General features: G+C 42.5%; 1 protein-coding gene across 1 annotated transcript in view; it reads right to left on the reverse strand.

The window, feature by feature from the left end:
* CREBBP (CREB binding protein) overlaps positions 1–17,684 on the reverse strand; it is a 94,658-nt gene that overhangs the window by 46,437 nt on the left and 30,537 nt on the right. The window contains 1 exon segment of the mRNA XM_030958368.1: positions 9,884–10,060. Coding sequence (XP_030814228.1) covers positions 9,884–10,060 — 177 coding nt within the window.

A 17,684-nucleotide genomic window follows, 5' to 3' on the forward strand; every position in this document is an offset into this window, starting at 1 on the left:
CATCAGTGTATTGAGAGTTAAACACTCTGTTAAAACACTTACACAAACAAGAGTTTAAATAACGAGCCATTCAAAACACTGTTTATTAGAGAGACCATCATTCCAACAGCAACGAGCTCTTATCTTATGAGCTCAGAGGTGGAACTCTTTAAGATCCCTTCCAACCCACACCATTCTATGAATCTATAAAAATTCAGTACTATATTTTCATACTATAGGTCAGATTTTCATATCATGCATTTTATACACATCAATCTTAGCTCCTTGTCCCTAACAAAAAAAATAACAATAGAAGACAGCAAATTTTCATACTGTTCGTGTTGTTTTAACAACAAAACCTAATTTCAAGCCTAAGTTAATCCTTTTTGTTTCCAATGATATTCCTTCCACAGAGAAAATTCCCAGGGCAAGCTGTATATAGTTTTCCAAAGTAGGCCACCTAATTGGATTGTATTATGGCTACGAGGAAAAAGGCAGAGCTACACAGATTGGTTCTGTCAGCTTTAAAATCCAATGTTTTACTTCCAGCACCCATTCTTTATGGACACACTTCTGCACCAAGGCCTGAGCTCTGCCTGACAGCTGCAAACCCACAGAGCTCTTCAGTTTAAGGCACAGCTCGTAACAGTGCAGAAGAGAAACAGCCTCTTTAACCTGTCAATTATTCAGCACAGATCAGGCAGCTTTTCTACCTTCCTGGACAAATGGAGAAACTTGACTTGAAGAGATATCTAGCGCTACCAGGGCAGGGGAAACACTCGGTTCTATCAGCGTAAAAAATCCGTTTATTACTTCTATCACCCATACTAATATGCGTAAAAACTTTCTGCACCCAGGCCTGATTGCTCCTCCGCCTTGTTCACGAGGCTGGCAAACCCTGACTCTGCTCTTCATTGGTTGCCAATCATGCTCATGGTTGCTACATGTGACGATAATGATATACAAAGTTTTGCTTTTCTGTAACCTGAAATCAATTATTCAGCACAGATTGGCACGTAGTACTTCTTTTACCTCTCCTCAGGACACTGTAACTGCAGAAACTTCCGATCTTTCAACCCCCAACACATATCCACAGCCTGCAATGACTCCCCTAGCAGGAACAGATATGGGACTGCAAAAGTGCTGCAATCCCTGTGATTTGCAGCCTGAATTAATCTTAGAACAAACAAGCAACTGTCCCAAGAATCAATTTGATTATGCACTGTGAAAACAGGTTACCACAGGGAAGCTCACCGAATTCCCAGCTACCTAAGGAAAACCAACCCTGAAAAACACTTTAAAATAAAATATAGGAACATTAAGGTTATGCTGGGGAAGTAAAGAGGAAATAGTTCAGTACTGCCTGCAGAACTACTAACCTACAGCCTACTAGAGCCTGTGTACCACATTTAAAGAAAATCAGGTTTAAGTGTCAGCACACACCATTTCTAGCCCATTCTATTTCTGACCTTTGAGAAGGATTCCCCAGGAAATTCCACAGCCTATGAAATCCTAATTTTCTTAGATTAACAAAAAGTTCCCTGCACAAGTTCTTCCTAGTCCAGCAGCAAGCTTTGTCCCTGCACATCAGGTTTTGGAGCTTGCTTTTCTTTTGGGGAATGAAGCACACAAGATCAAGTAGAAATACCATGTCTGGTATTTGATGGAAGAAGCGGAGACTCTGCCACTTGATAATGATTATAAAAAATCTGAGACAAAGAGGAAATGCTGAATCTGTCTTGAACTTTCAAGAGAAAGAACAATAAAAGGAATAAGGGGGTGAATGAAGGAAACCCATGAACATCTGCTCCCACTGCATGCAGCTGAAATTCAGTCTTCCATTTCTCCTGTGAGCAAATCCATAGTGCAGAGAGGTTTTGCTGAAACAATTCTTGGGTCACAAATAGGAAACAATTAGTTCAGCTAATCTGCAGAAAAATACAGGGATCATGCCAAAGAAAATCTTGTTGGAAGCGATGCTTTCATCCCAGTCAAAGAATTGTTTCCCAAGCCAAGTCCTCCTTTTGTTACTACCCTTCCAGTTAACAGACACAACTGCAGCTGTATCAGCACAGATGTCCTGACCCAGGAGGGATACTTGAAGACTGAGTAACAAAAAAAGCAGAATTGCAGAGTATCAGTGGTTTGAAGAACAAAGCAGTCTCAGTCCAGATCAGTGTGTTGCTGGTAGGCACAAAACCCCCTCAGAATATAAAGCTTCTCCAGGTTGCTTCACCTGACTGACTGACAATGTTCTTGCTGAAGCAGGAAGTTCAGGCACTTCTAGACCCACAATTAAAAGAAATAATTCAATAGTCAGATAAACAAGGCAAAAAAGATATTTTTGTTTCTCTTGCCATTTGCTCCACCATTAACAGAGTAAATGGATCAGGGGTTGGAAATCTGCTAAAACCTCTGACAGAGATGGGAATGTCAATAATCAGTTTTCTAGAAACTGAGTTATACATACTTCTATTAATACCCTTTAAAATTATGGAAACTCATTCACAGAGGAAGATGGTTCTGCCCTGTCCCTATCCTGAAGGGCAAAAGCTTCCTGCTTGTCTGGGCAGCACAGATGCAAAAGTATCTTGTTCTTGTGGACTTGGATGGACTCAAAGTTCCCTGGTGGTTTTACTTTACTGAAGTGACCAGTAATTCTCAATATTTTTATGTATTTATATTCAAAAGCACTCAACACTGCTGAGATGGAACACTATGTACCTTTTCTTAGAAAAGTAGGCAGCAATCTCAGCAGCAGTGGCAATCTTACAGCAGGTAAACAATGCAATACAGAACTCTGCCTCAGCTCCACTCTACAGAGCATTATGGTTTTAAAATACTTTTCTTCTGTAATTTCTGTTTATTTCCATTTTTTTTCTTTTCCCTGATAGAAGAATGACTTTCACTGTATGAGGACAAATCCTGTGTTTAAAAAATGCCTTTTAGTTCTATAAGAGAGGTTTGTAATCAACAGCAGGTCTTAGTGAGGTTATTAAGAATCCACTACCACAAATCCCACACACAGGTACATTAAGGTGAAACACCCCCAAATTTCTTCAGTTTCCTCCCAACCACAGGCTTAAAGTGTGATCCTGATGGCCCCTTCCAGAGAAGGAATAGCAGGCACAAAGTGGATACACACACGAACGGTAAATGTTTCAATTAGCAATATAAAGAGATATATTTGTATTATATAATATATATATAAAAACAGAACTTTCAATTAGCAGTATTTCTATCTGAATTAAGTCTTCATAGTGTGACCAACTCCAATAATGAATATCCCAATACTTTTCCAGTAAGATTCAAAAAAGTCTTTCTGGCCCACAGGATTTGCAGGAATGCTCTAGTAAGAGCTGAACCAGCTCTGCAGAGCCCAGGGAGCATCATTCTGCCCCAAAATAGAAGGAGAGCTCAAGCAGCAGCTACTGGGGGGCATCAAGGCCAAAGGCATTCCCCAGTGCAGTCACCTGATGAGCAGAGCTTCGCTGGGAAGGTGACACAGAACCTGTCTACACTTCTTGCAGTTCACATGGATGGTGGTTTTCCTGGTTCCACCAGCCACTCTCAGCGTGGAATGAGCAGCCTGGTCCTATCCAAACAGGAAGGATCCTTGTGACACAAGGAACTCCAGGGTCTGTTTTGGCCCCAGAGGTTGGAGGCTCACCTGTGCACAAATGGGCTGAGATGAGCACTGCATGCACAAACATTTCCATTTGTGCCCCAAAACCCTGCAGTGCTGCATTTCCTCACCCAAGGAGCTGGTGGAATCAGAATGAGTCTGAATGGTGGGCAGAAGGCTCCACAGGAGAGGAAAAGAGGCTTCCTGAAGTGGACATGGCCTCAGAAGGCCATGCTGCTGTCTGGAGGGAGATAAGTGATGCCAGCCTGTAACACCAACCCGAGCACGGGCAGTGCTCTGGGAAATGAGGAGAGGTAGGGAGATATCCAGCTCCTGAACACAAAGCCAACAAAATCCCAGAACCATTTAGTTGGAAGAGCCCTCTGAGATCATCAAAGCCAACCTGTGGCCAATCCCCACCTTATCACCAGCCCAGAGCACTGAGTGCCACCTCCAGGCCTTCCCTGGACACCTCCAGGGATGGGGACTCCAGCACCTCCCTGGGCAGCCAATTCCAGTGCTGACAAACCTCCCTGGGAAGAAATCCTTCCTGATGTCCAACCTGAACCTTCTCTAGAGCAGCTTGAGGCTGTGGTCTTAACATGAAGAATGTGTTTAGAGCTCAGGATTTATCTCAAAGCTTTGGCACTGACATGGATAAAGGCAGAATTTTCATGCCAAGGGTAAACAGGAATATTTTCAACTTTCAACTTCCACCTCTGAGGGTGGCACTGGTGAATGAACCTGCAAGCCCATGACAACCTCAAAGGTGAGAAGGCTCCTATGGTCAGGCCACAGAAAAAACCTGAACAGTTGGTCAGTGCACTTCACTTTTAATTGTTAATGGAATTTTGTTTTAAAACCAGTAAAGGTCTCAATTCTATGCCATTGAGTCTGCTAGGTATCAAGGCTGGATAAGCATCTTAAAGATACACTTCTGGAGTTTTATCTCATTTTTCTGATTTGCAGGACCAGCAAATGCCAAGAAACATACACTGAAGAAGTGTTTCAAAGTAGAAAAAAGGGACAAAATACAGGAAAGTGTAGACAGATTCCAGCTCTCACATATAGGAAATTGCCTGAGCAAAATATTGAGGGGTTATATACCCTACATAAACCTCAGTATTTTAATGGGAGACAAAACAGCCTGAGGAATGAGGAACATTAAAAATCCCAGCAAATCCTGAATAAAGGATAAAGCACAAATGAGAAGTTTGTAAGGGAGGGAAAGCCAGGCTGCTGGAGTGCTGGCTATGGAGCAGCTCAGCTGCTGGAATAGGGTAGGACACAGCAGTGGATACTCTCCACTGTTATATTTGCATATGGGGAGGGGAGAGTGCAACACGGGCCAGAGCATTGGGAAAAGATTAATTCCTCTTTGTCAGCTTTTGCCAGCCTGGCACTGTATTTACAGATGATGCAAAAGCTAAAATATTCCACCATCCAAAGCAATCCACATGCCCAGGATGAACTCCTGCACTAAGGCAAGACAGAGATGCTCTGCTCCCAACAAAACAACATCCTTTCCCTGGCACTGAACACTATCTGCTGGATTTGTTCCCAGGTTATTAGGATCTTCTCCTCTAGACCTAAGTAGAGCCTTTTCCCAGCTGTCCATTGCTGTAAATCAGGTGGGATTTTCTTGAGGAAGGGAAGGAATAAGCTTGCCTGTGAACAAGAATCTGAATTTCAGAGTGGAGGTCAGGGCAGGCACAGGGAAGGTGAGCTCAGTGACAGCAAACCCAGCAGGGACTGGGAGAATGCTGAAGAGAGCAGCAAGCAGACACTCAGCATGCTGCCAGTGCAAGAGCCACAGACCTTTCCACAGGGATAGAGGAGAGCGGCTGTGCTGCAAGAGAGGAAAAATCACAGAAAGGGTCAGAACACAGGCCTTCCTCCCTGGAAGGGCACTAGAGTTAAGTGATTCTTCATAAAGCCTTTTCTTTGTGGTCTCTAGAATAAAATACCAGTTGTCTATTTTAAGTAGCTACAGTTCTACCTGCTCTAATTAAACCTGGCCTCCCAGTTTAAAAGCTTTCTTCCTCTCCCTCAGAGGTCTGCAGCAAGGCACACCTGAGACATCCTCACCCCTCAGTCACTCCTTCTGTCTTCTGATCAAAATCTGTTATTACAGAAATCCATAGGACATAAAAAGAAACAAAGAAGAACACAACAGAGAGCTCCTGATGCAGTTTAGCAAGAGATTAGGGGAAAGAAAGCACAGGAGAAGATATGGTGCTCCAATTCTCAGTCAAGAATTGAAGAAAAATTATTTCCTTCACTCCCAAAAAGCAATATTCTCTCAACTCCATCTGCTGGTCATAGGGATAACTGTGAAACCATGCTGGTGTGTCTGGAAGCCAAACTTCCCCCATTGTGCTCCTAAGCCATGCAGAAATACCAGATTTACTGGTATGCCCACGAAGGAACCATCCACCATCACCCTTGGAATGGGCAGCACTGCAGGGAGAGCAAAGCTTCAGCTGCCTCGATGGAAAAGCCTCACAGGGCTGCCCCCAGCAGCTCCTCCCAGAGGCTGCACACTCCAAAACCAGAGGCTGCACACTCCAAAACTGGCTGCTGGCTCCCAACGTGGCTGCTGGCTCCCAGACTGGCTGCACACCACGCCGAGAGCCCGAGAGCAGAGCGTGGCTGCCATCCCCAGCCCAGGGATGGTGCCTGATCTCACCAGCACAGCACTGCCAGTCCTGCAGCAGAGCCATTTCAGCAGCACTGAGGCTCAGCAATGTGTCACCAAAACTTCCAACATCAGAAGCAAGGCTTTTCTTTTGGAAACAAGCCTTTCAGTCCAGTTTTCAAGCTGCCCATTCTGCCCATCACCATTAAAAACAAAATAAACAAACAAAATCAATCCATCCTGCTGGCACTGAAAATTAATGCCTTAATGCTGACCTCTTAATCATTTTAATAGCATAAGGTTTGTTCTTCTTTTCTAATTAAAGAGATTAATCCAAACGTGCTTCTCAGGGTGTAGTGTAAGGTCATGCCTGGAGCATGGCTGCAGTGAGTTAACCCTTCAGAGACCCACTTTACTGGGGAGGATGGAGAGTCCTGCTCTCAGCAGAGTGGTAGCCTGAATTTGGATCAAAAATCCAAATCCACAGCTGCAGCACATTTATCCTGGCTGCCTGGCAGTGGGAAAAGTCCCGGTTACTGTTGGGGACAGGGGTGTCACACAGTAATAATTAGAATAATGTGGGTTAAGAAACTTAATAATCTTTTACTTTTGCAGCACATATATAAGGTGTAAGGCTAAAGACTGAAAGGAGTATTTAAAAATAGTTTGTTTTTCAGGACTTATGACTCCTCAGACAATGGCTGCATTTTTCTGCTTCCTCTTCTCTTGTTTAAATACCCCCTGTGGTAACCACAGTGCTCAGTGCCATGCTGCAATCTGGTTTCCTGCCTCACACAGGCCACACACCACCAAGTGTTCTCATTCACGTGGCTTTGGCTCTCACATGGAACAGTACTTGGGGGGCCCTTTAAGATAAGGATAGCACAGAGGGCTGGTTTAGCAAGATATGTGGTTGCACTCATCCCACAAAGGACCCTGTATGGGGTTTTTTTTTGGTTTTTTTAAATATGCAGCTGTCTTTCAGTTGCTGTAGTGGATGGAGCTTGAACTGACCCTGCACAGGTTCATTTTTGATGGATGTTAAGAAAACACAATGGCCTTTTCCACATCACTGCTGCCTCCCTCAGGGAGCAGGACAGGCTGTGTCTCCAGGCCAAGCACATTAAATAAACCATCATCTCCAGGGACTAAAGCATCCCAGGACACAGAAATGGCAAAGGGATTGCAGCAAGAGCACCCAGCAGGATTGCAGCTCTGCTCTGGGGACCTGCCTCTGTCACCAGCTGCTTTCCACAAGAGCCACTGGGGTCACATTTTGGTTGCCCAATGTGAGTGACAGATGTCACTTAGATGTGTGTTTCTGTAACTCATGGAACTGCTGTGGATGTTATTTTACCCTAAGGTAATGCCTTAACATATCAAATAAGGTTTAGCAAGCCAGAGCCTACAAACCTCAAATTCTGAGTCAGCAGATTCTGCCACTCTTACTCTCCTTGTGCCTCTGTGCTTAAAACTGGGGCAACACATCTTTATCTCAGAGAGGTGCTGTGAAAATGAACAAATTCAAAGCATAAACCTGCTCCAGTGCTGACTGCCACAGGAAAGAGCATTTGGAAATGACCAAGTGAGATATATTGCAACATTCAGCCAGCAATGCCCACAGCTACACACCGAGCTGCAAAAATAGAACTAAATGTTGACTGTGTGCTCTTTCCAGGGGCTCTGTTCATATTGTTCACTGAATAAAGCAAAGTCTCTGTGGAAGGAATAACATATGGCCATGGATGTGCTATTACCAAATAATTACACTGCCTTACCCACTGTTGACAAATAAAGGTTAAATTCTAACAAGTGTGACATTTCTTTTTAAGTTCTTGGCTTTGCAATAAAAATGTTTAGATGGAAATTCAGTTGTTGAAGTTACATCCCTGTCAGGACCACCATGCCTCTAACCCCCACATGAGTTGAGACCTTTGGGCTCCACAGTACCAGTGTCTGTTGGCTGAAATGCCCATTACTCCCTGTGGTGGTGTGAGGGAAAAGAAGATATATTGGACATGCAAAGCTTTTGACACCTGAGAAATAAAGACAAATGGTTCTGATTGTTCTCTCAGTTGGTATTTTTGACATTTTGAAACTGCATTTGATACTACTGGGAAAGTTTCCTTTCCTTTCCTCTTTCTCTTGGACAAGATGGGAGAAAGAAAACAGTTTTTGATTTTATTTCTCTCCCATCACCTGAAAAGCTGTGATAAAAAATCCCTTTTTTATTCCACCTGAATATTGACCACTACATCCTATACTAGGTAAGTGAGTATATTAAGACTTAGACTTTCCTAAACTTGACTTTTAAATGAGCACAAAATTAGGCTTTAAGATCACCCAGTCCCTGAGATGAATACAGTATTTTGGGGAGACCTGCAGGTTTTCTGCAGCATCAGGACAATAACTCACTTGCTTTACACCTGATGTACAGATGTACAAACACTTAACACAATAAGAGTAGTCATGCAGCAAATTGTCTTTTACAAATATTCTTCATGACTGCAAGTAGTGTTCTGAACATGGTGTTAATCCAGTCACAAGCTCCTTTCCATAATCATAAACAGTAAATGATGATATTAAAGAAAGATTTCACAGCATAACTAGAGGGAAATTAGGAAGTGATTCTCTAAAATTGAGAAAAGAGGAAGTTTATTGCATCCTCTTGCCTCTCATACAGAGCTTATTAGTGACAGGCAGGTAGCAAACACAGTGATGGAAGAGCAAGCATTGGTTGTGCCAAAAAATAGCTTTTTTGGATTTAAATTAAAAAATAAGCAATTTGCAGGTCTTACAAGTTTCTATAGTAACTGCTATCATGTATAAGAATATAAAATGCAACAAGCTGGAGTTTCCATAGAAACAACACAAGCAGTTTGATTAATACGCAACATCCTGAGACAAACGGGAATATTTAATTTAACTTTATAAAGAGAACTCTGGTAAACATCATACTATAAACTTGTAAATTGTCCTAGTAAGAACTGTTCTCACAAGTTTGTGACATGCAAGTCATGCACAGTATAAAGTGAGAAGCATCTGGGGTGTTTACCACATCAGTTTCAAAGGATATGAGGTACTGTTTAGTTTCAGGAAGGTGGTGATGGACCCAACACATTCTAATTGACCCAACACATTCTAATTGACACACAAAACCTGAAGAAGACATTTTTATCTGGTTTAAAACCAAATATACCAGCCAAAATGAAAGGATTCATTTGGGGGACAGCTAGGGCTAAGTTTATAGATAGTTGGGGTGAATGCATAGGGCAGCAGCCCTAGAGGGTTAATGAGTAGGAGGAAGATTATGAGGGATGTTAAAATTAGGGCTCATTTGTGTCCTTTTTTGTCTAGGGGCATTATTAGTTGTTTTGTAACTAGGTTGATAAAAAATATATTTTCTTTTAAAACAAAATATAATGCAGTTTTTATAATTGTGATCCTTGAGAGAGTACAACCACTGCATAAAAACAGACAGAAGTTTTATATACACACTGCAGGGTGGAAGTGAGGAACCACAGAACAACTCTGATGCTTAAATGACCACGGAGAAGTAATTTGATAGTGTTGGATCACCCAGGAACTTAGAAAGCACTAGGAAGAGGTAAAGATTGCAGGAAGCAGCAGGTCCAACTCACCATGTTTGGCACACTGGTGACGGGAGTACTCTTGATGTCGGCAGGGAAGGGAGACAGACTGTTGGCCATGCCCGGCTTGCTCGGCAACTGAGGATTCACTCCTGCAGCTCCCATCTGCTGCCCTCCAGTTTGACTGAAAGGTTGCCCAAAGGGAGTAGTGTTACCTGTCATTCCCAGCTGGAAAAGAATGAATGAATGAAGTGATTAGAATTTTTGTGATTCCAAAGGGAGATTACAAAAATTCAAGCATGTGTCAAATATCCGTCTTTACGTTTGCAGAGACCAAATTCCAGTGTAAGTTTCTCAATATTAAATTCTGAGTATTAAATTCACAATTTCACAACTTTTACCAAGTTAAAATGTATCCTAAAAAGATGTTTTACAAATATATACTGCTGTGTGGGGCTGAAATCTTGCAATTCAACTTACAAAATCAAAGGAAAACACAAGCTCATCCTTCTCAATCCACATGAATAGAAATTACTTTTTCCAACACTACAGGAACTTTAGAAGAGCAAATAAACTTCAAATCCTGTGATACTTTGTGCATTCTGAGCACAAAGCATGACTTTGCACACAGACAGATGGGAAGGGAGGGGAATATACAGAGGCATCGAGCAAATGGTTATCAACTTGTGTTTTGGTACTCGAGGAGAAGTGTCTGAGTAAAAAGATGTCTAAGACTGACAGCCTTGATAAATGACACCCCAAGAACTTCCCAAGACTAGAAAACAGAGACAACAACTCCCCCTGAATGACTGGAGAGAACATTGTACACCCAAAGAGCCATTTGGCCTGCAGGAGTCTCCCCCATGGTGAAATCTTCTCCACTGGAACCACAGAGGTTGGAAAAGACCTCCAAGACCACTGAGTCCAACCTGGGACCCATCACACCTTGTCACCCAGCCTAGAGCCCTGTGTGCCATGTCCAGGCTTTCCTTGGCCTCCTCCAGAGATGGGAATTCCACCACCTCCCTGGGCAGCCCCTTGCAATGTCTGACCATCCTTTCTGGGAAGAAATTCCTGCTGATGTCCAGCCTGGACCTCTCCTGGCACAGCTTGAGGCTGTTCCCTCTCATCCTGTCCTTTGTTCTGGTGGGAGCAGAGCCTGACCCCCACCAGCTGCCTCCTCCTGCCAGGGAGCTGTGGAGAGCCAGAAGGTCCCACCTGAACCTTCTCCTCTCCAAAGAACCCTCAGTCCCTCCCATAGGACCTACTCAACAGATTGCATTTGTTCACCCTCCTGCCTCACACTGGGAGGATTTCTAGGTGACTTTATGACCTGGTCCTAAATATGAACCCAATCACTGAGAAAAGTCTTTATTTGAAATAGTAAATCCTATTTTCCTCCTCCCTTTACCTCTCCAGCCTTTCCTTCCTCAACACAAAAATGGACAGAATGGTGTTCTGTGGTCCTGGTCTCTTCCCTTCCCTTCCCTTGCCAGCAGGGACTCAGGGACTATGCCCAAAGCTGGGAGGAGGACTGCTCACATCACCTTATCACTGCAACAGCCTCATAATGAGGATTATTCAGGGGGTGCTTTTTATGCTTACAGGAATTGAGCTGAACGAGCTGTTGAGGAAGCACCAGTTACAAGCAGCAAATTACACCAGGGCAGAGTCCAATAAACACAATTTGACTGGGCCTTGTCCTCTTTGTCCCTGTACTTTGTCCCCTCTGGTTTCAGACAGCTGGCCCTGCCACTCTCCAAGCAGTTTTATGTTAGGAAATGCTCCCTTTCCCTGCATCCTGCCCAGTGACTGTTGCCAGATTTGGGCCTTTCTTCACTGTACAAGACGTTCTATCTTTACACATTAAAAAAATCCCAAAAGCTGTTACTTTGCAATATATGAGGTTATCAAATCTGTGCTGTGTCCCAGAGTAAAGCTGAATAATTCAAATAGCAAGTAAGACCAAAAATTAGCATCTAAAGTTTAGTCCCAAGACTGCCTTTAAAGAGAAGTGGTGTTAGCTGCTATCACATTGCACAAATATCAAGAATTTAATTTTCTGCATTTCTGTGTTTGTTTTGCAGACTGCATGTTCAGAGAAATTATTTTAATTATTATTTATTACACCACAGATTTTGGCAGCTTTCTCTGAAGAATTAATAGCAAAGCATTTAATAAAATTACCCCCTCAACCCACTATTTCAGACAAGGTATGAGAAAGTGTCATCTGATAATGACAGCTGTTCATTAATGCTGTAGGGGTCTATCAGATCAACAGTGAAGAAAATTTCTGAAACTAAAAGTGAGATTCTGAGAAAGCTTAGGAGAACTACTGAAACCTTTCAGAAGCCAGAAATAGGAACATTAACTCTGGGGCTGTTAGGAATCAGACATGAGGAGACTGACTAACTACAAACTTTGTTGTTGGAAGGACTTTGCCCTTCTTGCTTGAAAGTTTGGATGAGTTTTTTAATGGAATAATACACAGACTTCTTTGGCAGCCACCACTACACTTCCTGCAGATGTTTACAGTCGCCCCAGCACTGGGACAGCCATGGGGAGCCCAAAGTGGGAGACAGAAATGCTGCTCAAAGCTCTGCCCATGGCTCCATGGCAAGCAGAGCCCATCCTGGGCCTGGCAGCTCATGGATGGAGCAGCCTCAGACAGCAGGGAGGAGATGGAAAAGGCTCAGTGCAGGCAGTGAATGCCCAATGCATGTGTTGAGCTTGGAAGAGTGGTGTTAAAAGCTTCTGTCAGAATCTTATACAGCTGCATTTTCAAAGAGCAGAAGGGAGATTTTCTTCGAGCAGTGAGAACACTGAGCAAATTTACCTCAAATTCAAGTTCTTGCTCCAAAAAGAAACAGAGAGGTGTTCTCATCTTGTTATCAGAAATATTAACACTTTTTAATTAAAGAAAGAACATTTAAAAATATGTTTTTAGGAAAAAAAAAGAAATATTTTGGTCTTGAAAAAATTTCAAGTTTGTTAAAACTCTAAATGACTTGAAGATCCCCAAAGCACCAAGGCTCTGCAATCCTAACAAGTACCACCACATGGTTGTTTCATCTTATTTTAACATTTCCTTTTCAATAGATCTTGTCATTAGACAGATCCCAACTCTGTACAACAACAAAGCAATCTTTTAAATCTTCCAAGCTGAGTGCTTAATAGGATGAGGATAATTTTTCCTACTCTAGGTGGTCATTAAGTAATAAATACTTGATTGAAATTTTAAGAAATGCTTTGCTGTTCTTTGAAATCCAGCTGGAAGCAGAGTAGCTTCTTCCATTGGAAACCTTGTATTTTAGTTAACCTGCTCTCTGCCACATTGTATTTCAGTGTCCAACGCTGAGCTTTCATAAGGGGAAAAAACCTAAAGCTAAAACATTACACCAGTCTGTAACTTTCACAAACCAGCAACATTTGATAACATTGTAAAACATCAGACATCACTTTTAACCTACACTTCACTTTTGTAAATTACTGACAATGAAACAAAATACTAAAGACTCTTTTTTTGTTTGAAGTTCATCTTAAAAAAAAAAAAAGTCTGAGTAAGTGGAAAGACCTTTCTTGGGGGGCAATCTCTGAAGTAAATATGGAGGCAAAAATAAGGAGGAATCATCCACAAGATGAGTTTATTAAAACTGATAGATGTTCATGGTTTCAGGGGGGGTTAAACTCAGTTTTCCTGGGAAGAATTCAAATTACCAGGACTGTGATTCCCAGAGACTAAGAATGCACAACACAATGCGAGACCTGCTTGAACAAACTCTTATCCATTTTTAACAGCTTCCAACCAAGTCTGGGATGGGTCAGGAGCTTCAGTGGCAGAACAACCTGCTGACAAACAGCTCTGAGATCCAGAGCTGTTACTGGTACCCTGAGGAGCAGCTGGGAATTGATTCCAAACACAGCCAGGTAGGGACTCCAGCAAAGCAAAGCACTGTCAGCTCCTCCCTGGTGGGAAGGCAGCAAACAGGAGGGGGAAGGAAAGGAAGAATCAGGCAGATCCCCGAGTATCACACACTGAAAGACACAGGCACAAACTGCAGTTCCTGGTTAATTATCTGAATGCTGAGCCCAGTGACTTCTGTGGAACTTTAAACCATGGCTGATTGAAATCTCAAAAAACAACTGGTAAATATATGCAGAAGGTTGAGCCTACACATTGTAAAGAGTTTATCCTCCTTGTTTATTCTGCAAATGGAAACTGGCAGCTCCAAGCAAAGGACTCAGAAGGCTCAAACACTCCCAACTCCTGCCTCTGCTTCCAGATTTCTTCCAGGCAGGTAAGGGAAGGCAGATACTCAGAAGACCTTTATTTTTATATTTCTGAAACAGAACTCTGATCCCAAAATAGATACTTGAGGGGAAGATTACCAGGTAATTAAAAGTCACCAAAGAAGAAAAACCAGCAAGAACACTGGAGTTTACAACCTGGTAAGAATGGTCATTTTCATGGGGAACTCTGAGCCATCACAAAGATTTGTATTTGGCTTGAAGTTTGTTAAATTTACTTTTCTAAAAGGAAGGGAAGCAAAGAGCAATCCAGTGTGAGCTGTTTCTTTTTCCACCTGCATGGAGCAGGCATGGATGCGCATCACAGGGCTACTCCACCTTCCATCCAGTGCATCTCCATGACACCAACAGCTGAAAGCTTCTCTCTGACAATTTGGGTTATGTTGTTCATTCCCATTTTGCTCTGAGCTCATGGATGTTCCCTACATGCTGCCTTTGCTCCCCTCCATCATTTCATCTCCTTTCTCTTCCTGCCACCATTTTCAGCCCTGTTCCCTGCACGCCATCCCATGCACTCCTTTCATCCCACCTCATCCTCTGCAATTCATGTCTTTTACTTCTCTTTCTGTGCTGCAATTTTATGAAAATCTTGCTTCTTTTGCCCAGCTCTTTGTGGTCACAGCTGCATGAATTCTGATGGGGTAGAGCAGACTTTCCCAAGAAAGGTGTTGCTCTGTTCCACCAGCTGCAGTGGGGGAGATAAAGGGGTGTATCCCAAGTGCAAGCTAAGGCTAGGGGTGCCTCAAGAAGGAACATGATTAATGCAGGACACCACCTTAAACACATTATTTCTGCTCTAAAACAGTTCTCAGAAATATGATAATGACACTCTCCTTTAATGGAAAAGAGGCATTTAATTTAATAATTCTGCTATCCCAGGAAGACAAGTAGATTCTGTTCCCTTTTTTATCACTATGGCAACTCTCTAAGATACTGGAATCTATTACAGAGTGGGGATAGGAAATAGGCTATTCCACTCTACTCTCATAAGCCAAGGAATGTACAAACTTCCAAGCTGAAACCCCCCCCCAGCACTTAAAACCTTTGTTCAGCTGCCTTGGACTACAGGAGCCATCACACTGCAGTGCTCTGAGCAGCAGCTGTGGGAGGTGCTTCTCCTGTTTTACTTCTTATTCTCTTCAAAGCAGAACAGCAATTCCATTTCCTCTAGTTCCTGGAGTTTCATAGATTTCATAGAGGAAGCCTGTGACCAAACCTACAAACCTCACCTGAGGGTGCAGCTCAGAGGCGATGTGACAAGTGAGAAGTTCACCAATCTAATCCTGAAGACACCTTTCAAAGCACACTGGATCTCCACACTGTGTTGTTCTTTCTGCTTTTAAAGCTTCCTTTTTCCCTCCCTTCTTTAGCAACACTGACACACCACAGTGCCTCCTTCTTCCCAGCATCAAGGGGATGAATTATGCTCCCTCTTGTACACCAAGTGTTCAGGCTGTAAATAAAATCTACCCTTCCCTCCTCCTTTAAGTTTTTATCAACTGTCCCCTCACCTCCACCACCAGAGCTCTCACTCCTGCACTCCAGGGTACTCCACCACCACATTCCTCCAGAACATGCAACCAACACAAACCCCACTCCCTGTTACAAGCACATCATTTCCTACTCCCTTTTTTAGCTTCCTCTCCAAGAAACCTCACAACTGCATGCAGCTATGCTCCTTGCAATCCCTTTTCCCTTGGGAAATTCTGCTCTCCTCTGTTCCTCCAGCCCACTGTTCACTCCAGGGTTTCCAAGTTTAATAAAAGGTCTGGCAGGACAGACTGAGTTCAGCCTCCATTTTCCTGAGAGAGAGAAAGCACCTGCATTTGCAGGCATGTGCCAAGGAGCAGCACCCACCTCTGATAATGCTCCTGGGTTTGTATCTTACACCACCACTACCTACCTAAAGTTAATGCCATAATTATCTTTTTTTTTAATTAGCTGGTCCAGACAGATTAGTCAAAAACCCCCAAAAACTACCCAAAGCAACAAACTTATCTCCAAGTGAAATGTTGATTTTCATTAAGTTTTGAAGCACTGACTCTGTACAAAAATGGAAGAAGGTTATTCTGGCCAAGTATTTAAAACCAAAACAATACCATGAGATTTGGACTGAGCTGACAACAGAAAAAATACTAAAAGGTTGATATGAGAATCAGAGAACTCAAAGCAGCATGGGCTCAGTGGAAAATAAGCCTGGTTGAAGTAATCTGATTATGATCCAATCCTATAAAATAAAAATAGTTATCATTAATATTCAATTCAGTATCTGCTGGAGTTTTTGACTAGAAAACAGCCTGGAAAGAAAGGAAGCAAATGAGACAAGCTTGGCCAGACTTTGAAAGTCATGAATCTGCAAAATGCTTGAAGAACAACAAATGTGAGCTCTCAATATGCCAACAGGAGGGATGAAAAGACAATTGGATAAGGGGAAAGTGCCATCATTATGTGTCTGGAGTGATGGGAATGCTGCTGCAACAAGGACCAACAGCTGTAGGAGTTCAGGAATGACAGGTAAAAATGACAGAATCCAGAGAGGCCTCAAGTAGTGTTCAAAGGACTAATGGGCATGGCCAAAGACAGGCTAATTGCAATCTAATAGCCTAATTAATTTAGCTTACTATTTAAGCTTATTAATTTGCTTATGTTATTAAGGCAAGGGGTGATGTAATTCTAAAGTACTGATTTTGAGAATAAAAAGGTGATAACACAAATATTTTCTATTTAGCAAAGACAGATCAACAGGTAGGAACTGAAGCTCTGTAGCTTCAGAGCCAAAATTAGAAAAAAAGTGGAAGTGAGTACCACTGAAATCATTAAGATTGCATTAATGTTTTATTTAAATATAGTGTGCACTTCTACTCATCAACAGGAGTTAGTTCAGAAAAATCATAAGGCCTCTAATCAGAGGTATTCTGTCTTTGTACCACTGTTATTTCCATATGCTCTAGTCTTTATAAAATGGAACGTTATAATAGAAAGATTATTACAAATTCTCTTCTGCTTGTCCAGAGACAACACCAAAATATGAAAAGAAAAATTATCTCTGGAAGCAAAAATAATTTGAGACTCTGACTAGAATCCATTAACCAAACTCAGGGACCAGAGTCCAGGAAGGCAGAGGTATAGAACAGAAGCCAAAAAATGAATCAAACTACTGCACCCTCCTGTGCAGCCCAGAACTGTGTCAGTGAGCATGGCTGAGTGCAGCTCCAGGTGATGGCTCCTGTAAAGACATGAGATCACACACAGGATGGACTCCAGCACAGAACTCCATCCACTCATTCAATCCTGCAGCAATTAAGTCGCCTGTTCAGACTGACATTGATTGCAGGATCACAAACCAGTTATACTGTTAGTCAGGCATCCTAGGGAAACTGCACATCCTCCCCCGCCCTCAGATCAATTTTTCTCTAATCACTTTGGAAATCACTGGTCAATTTGACCCATTTTTCTTAATGGCCTCAGAGATAATTAAGTTCCCAAGATTACCAAGCAGAGATGGACAGGTAGATTATGACACAGTCCTGGTTCTGGCCAGGAC

Source organism: Camarhynchus parvulus, chromosome 14 (assembly GCF_901933205.1).
Source record: "Camarhynchus parvulus chromosome 14, STF_HiC, whole genome shotgun sequence".
Taxonomy (NCBI): Eukaryota; Metazoa; Chordata; class Aves; order Passeriformes; family Thraupidae; genus Camarhynchus; species Camarhynchus parvulus.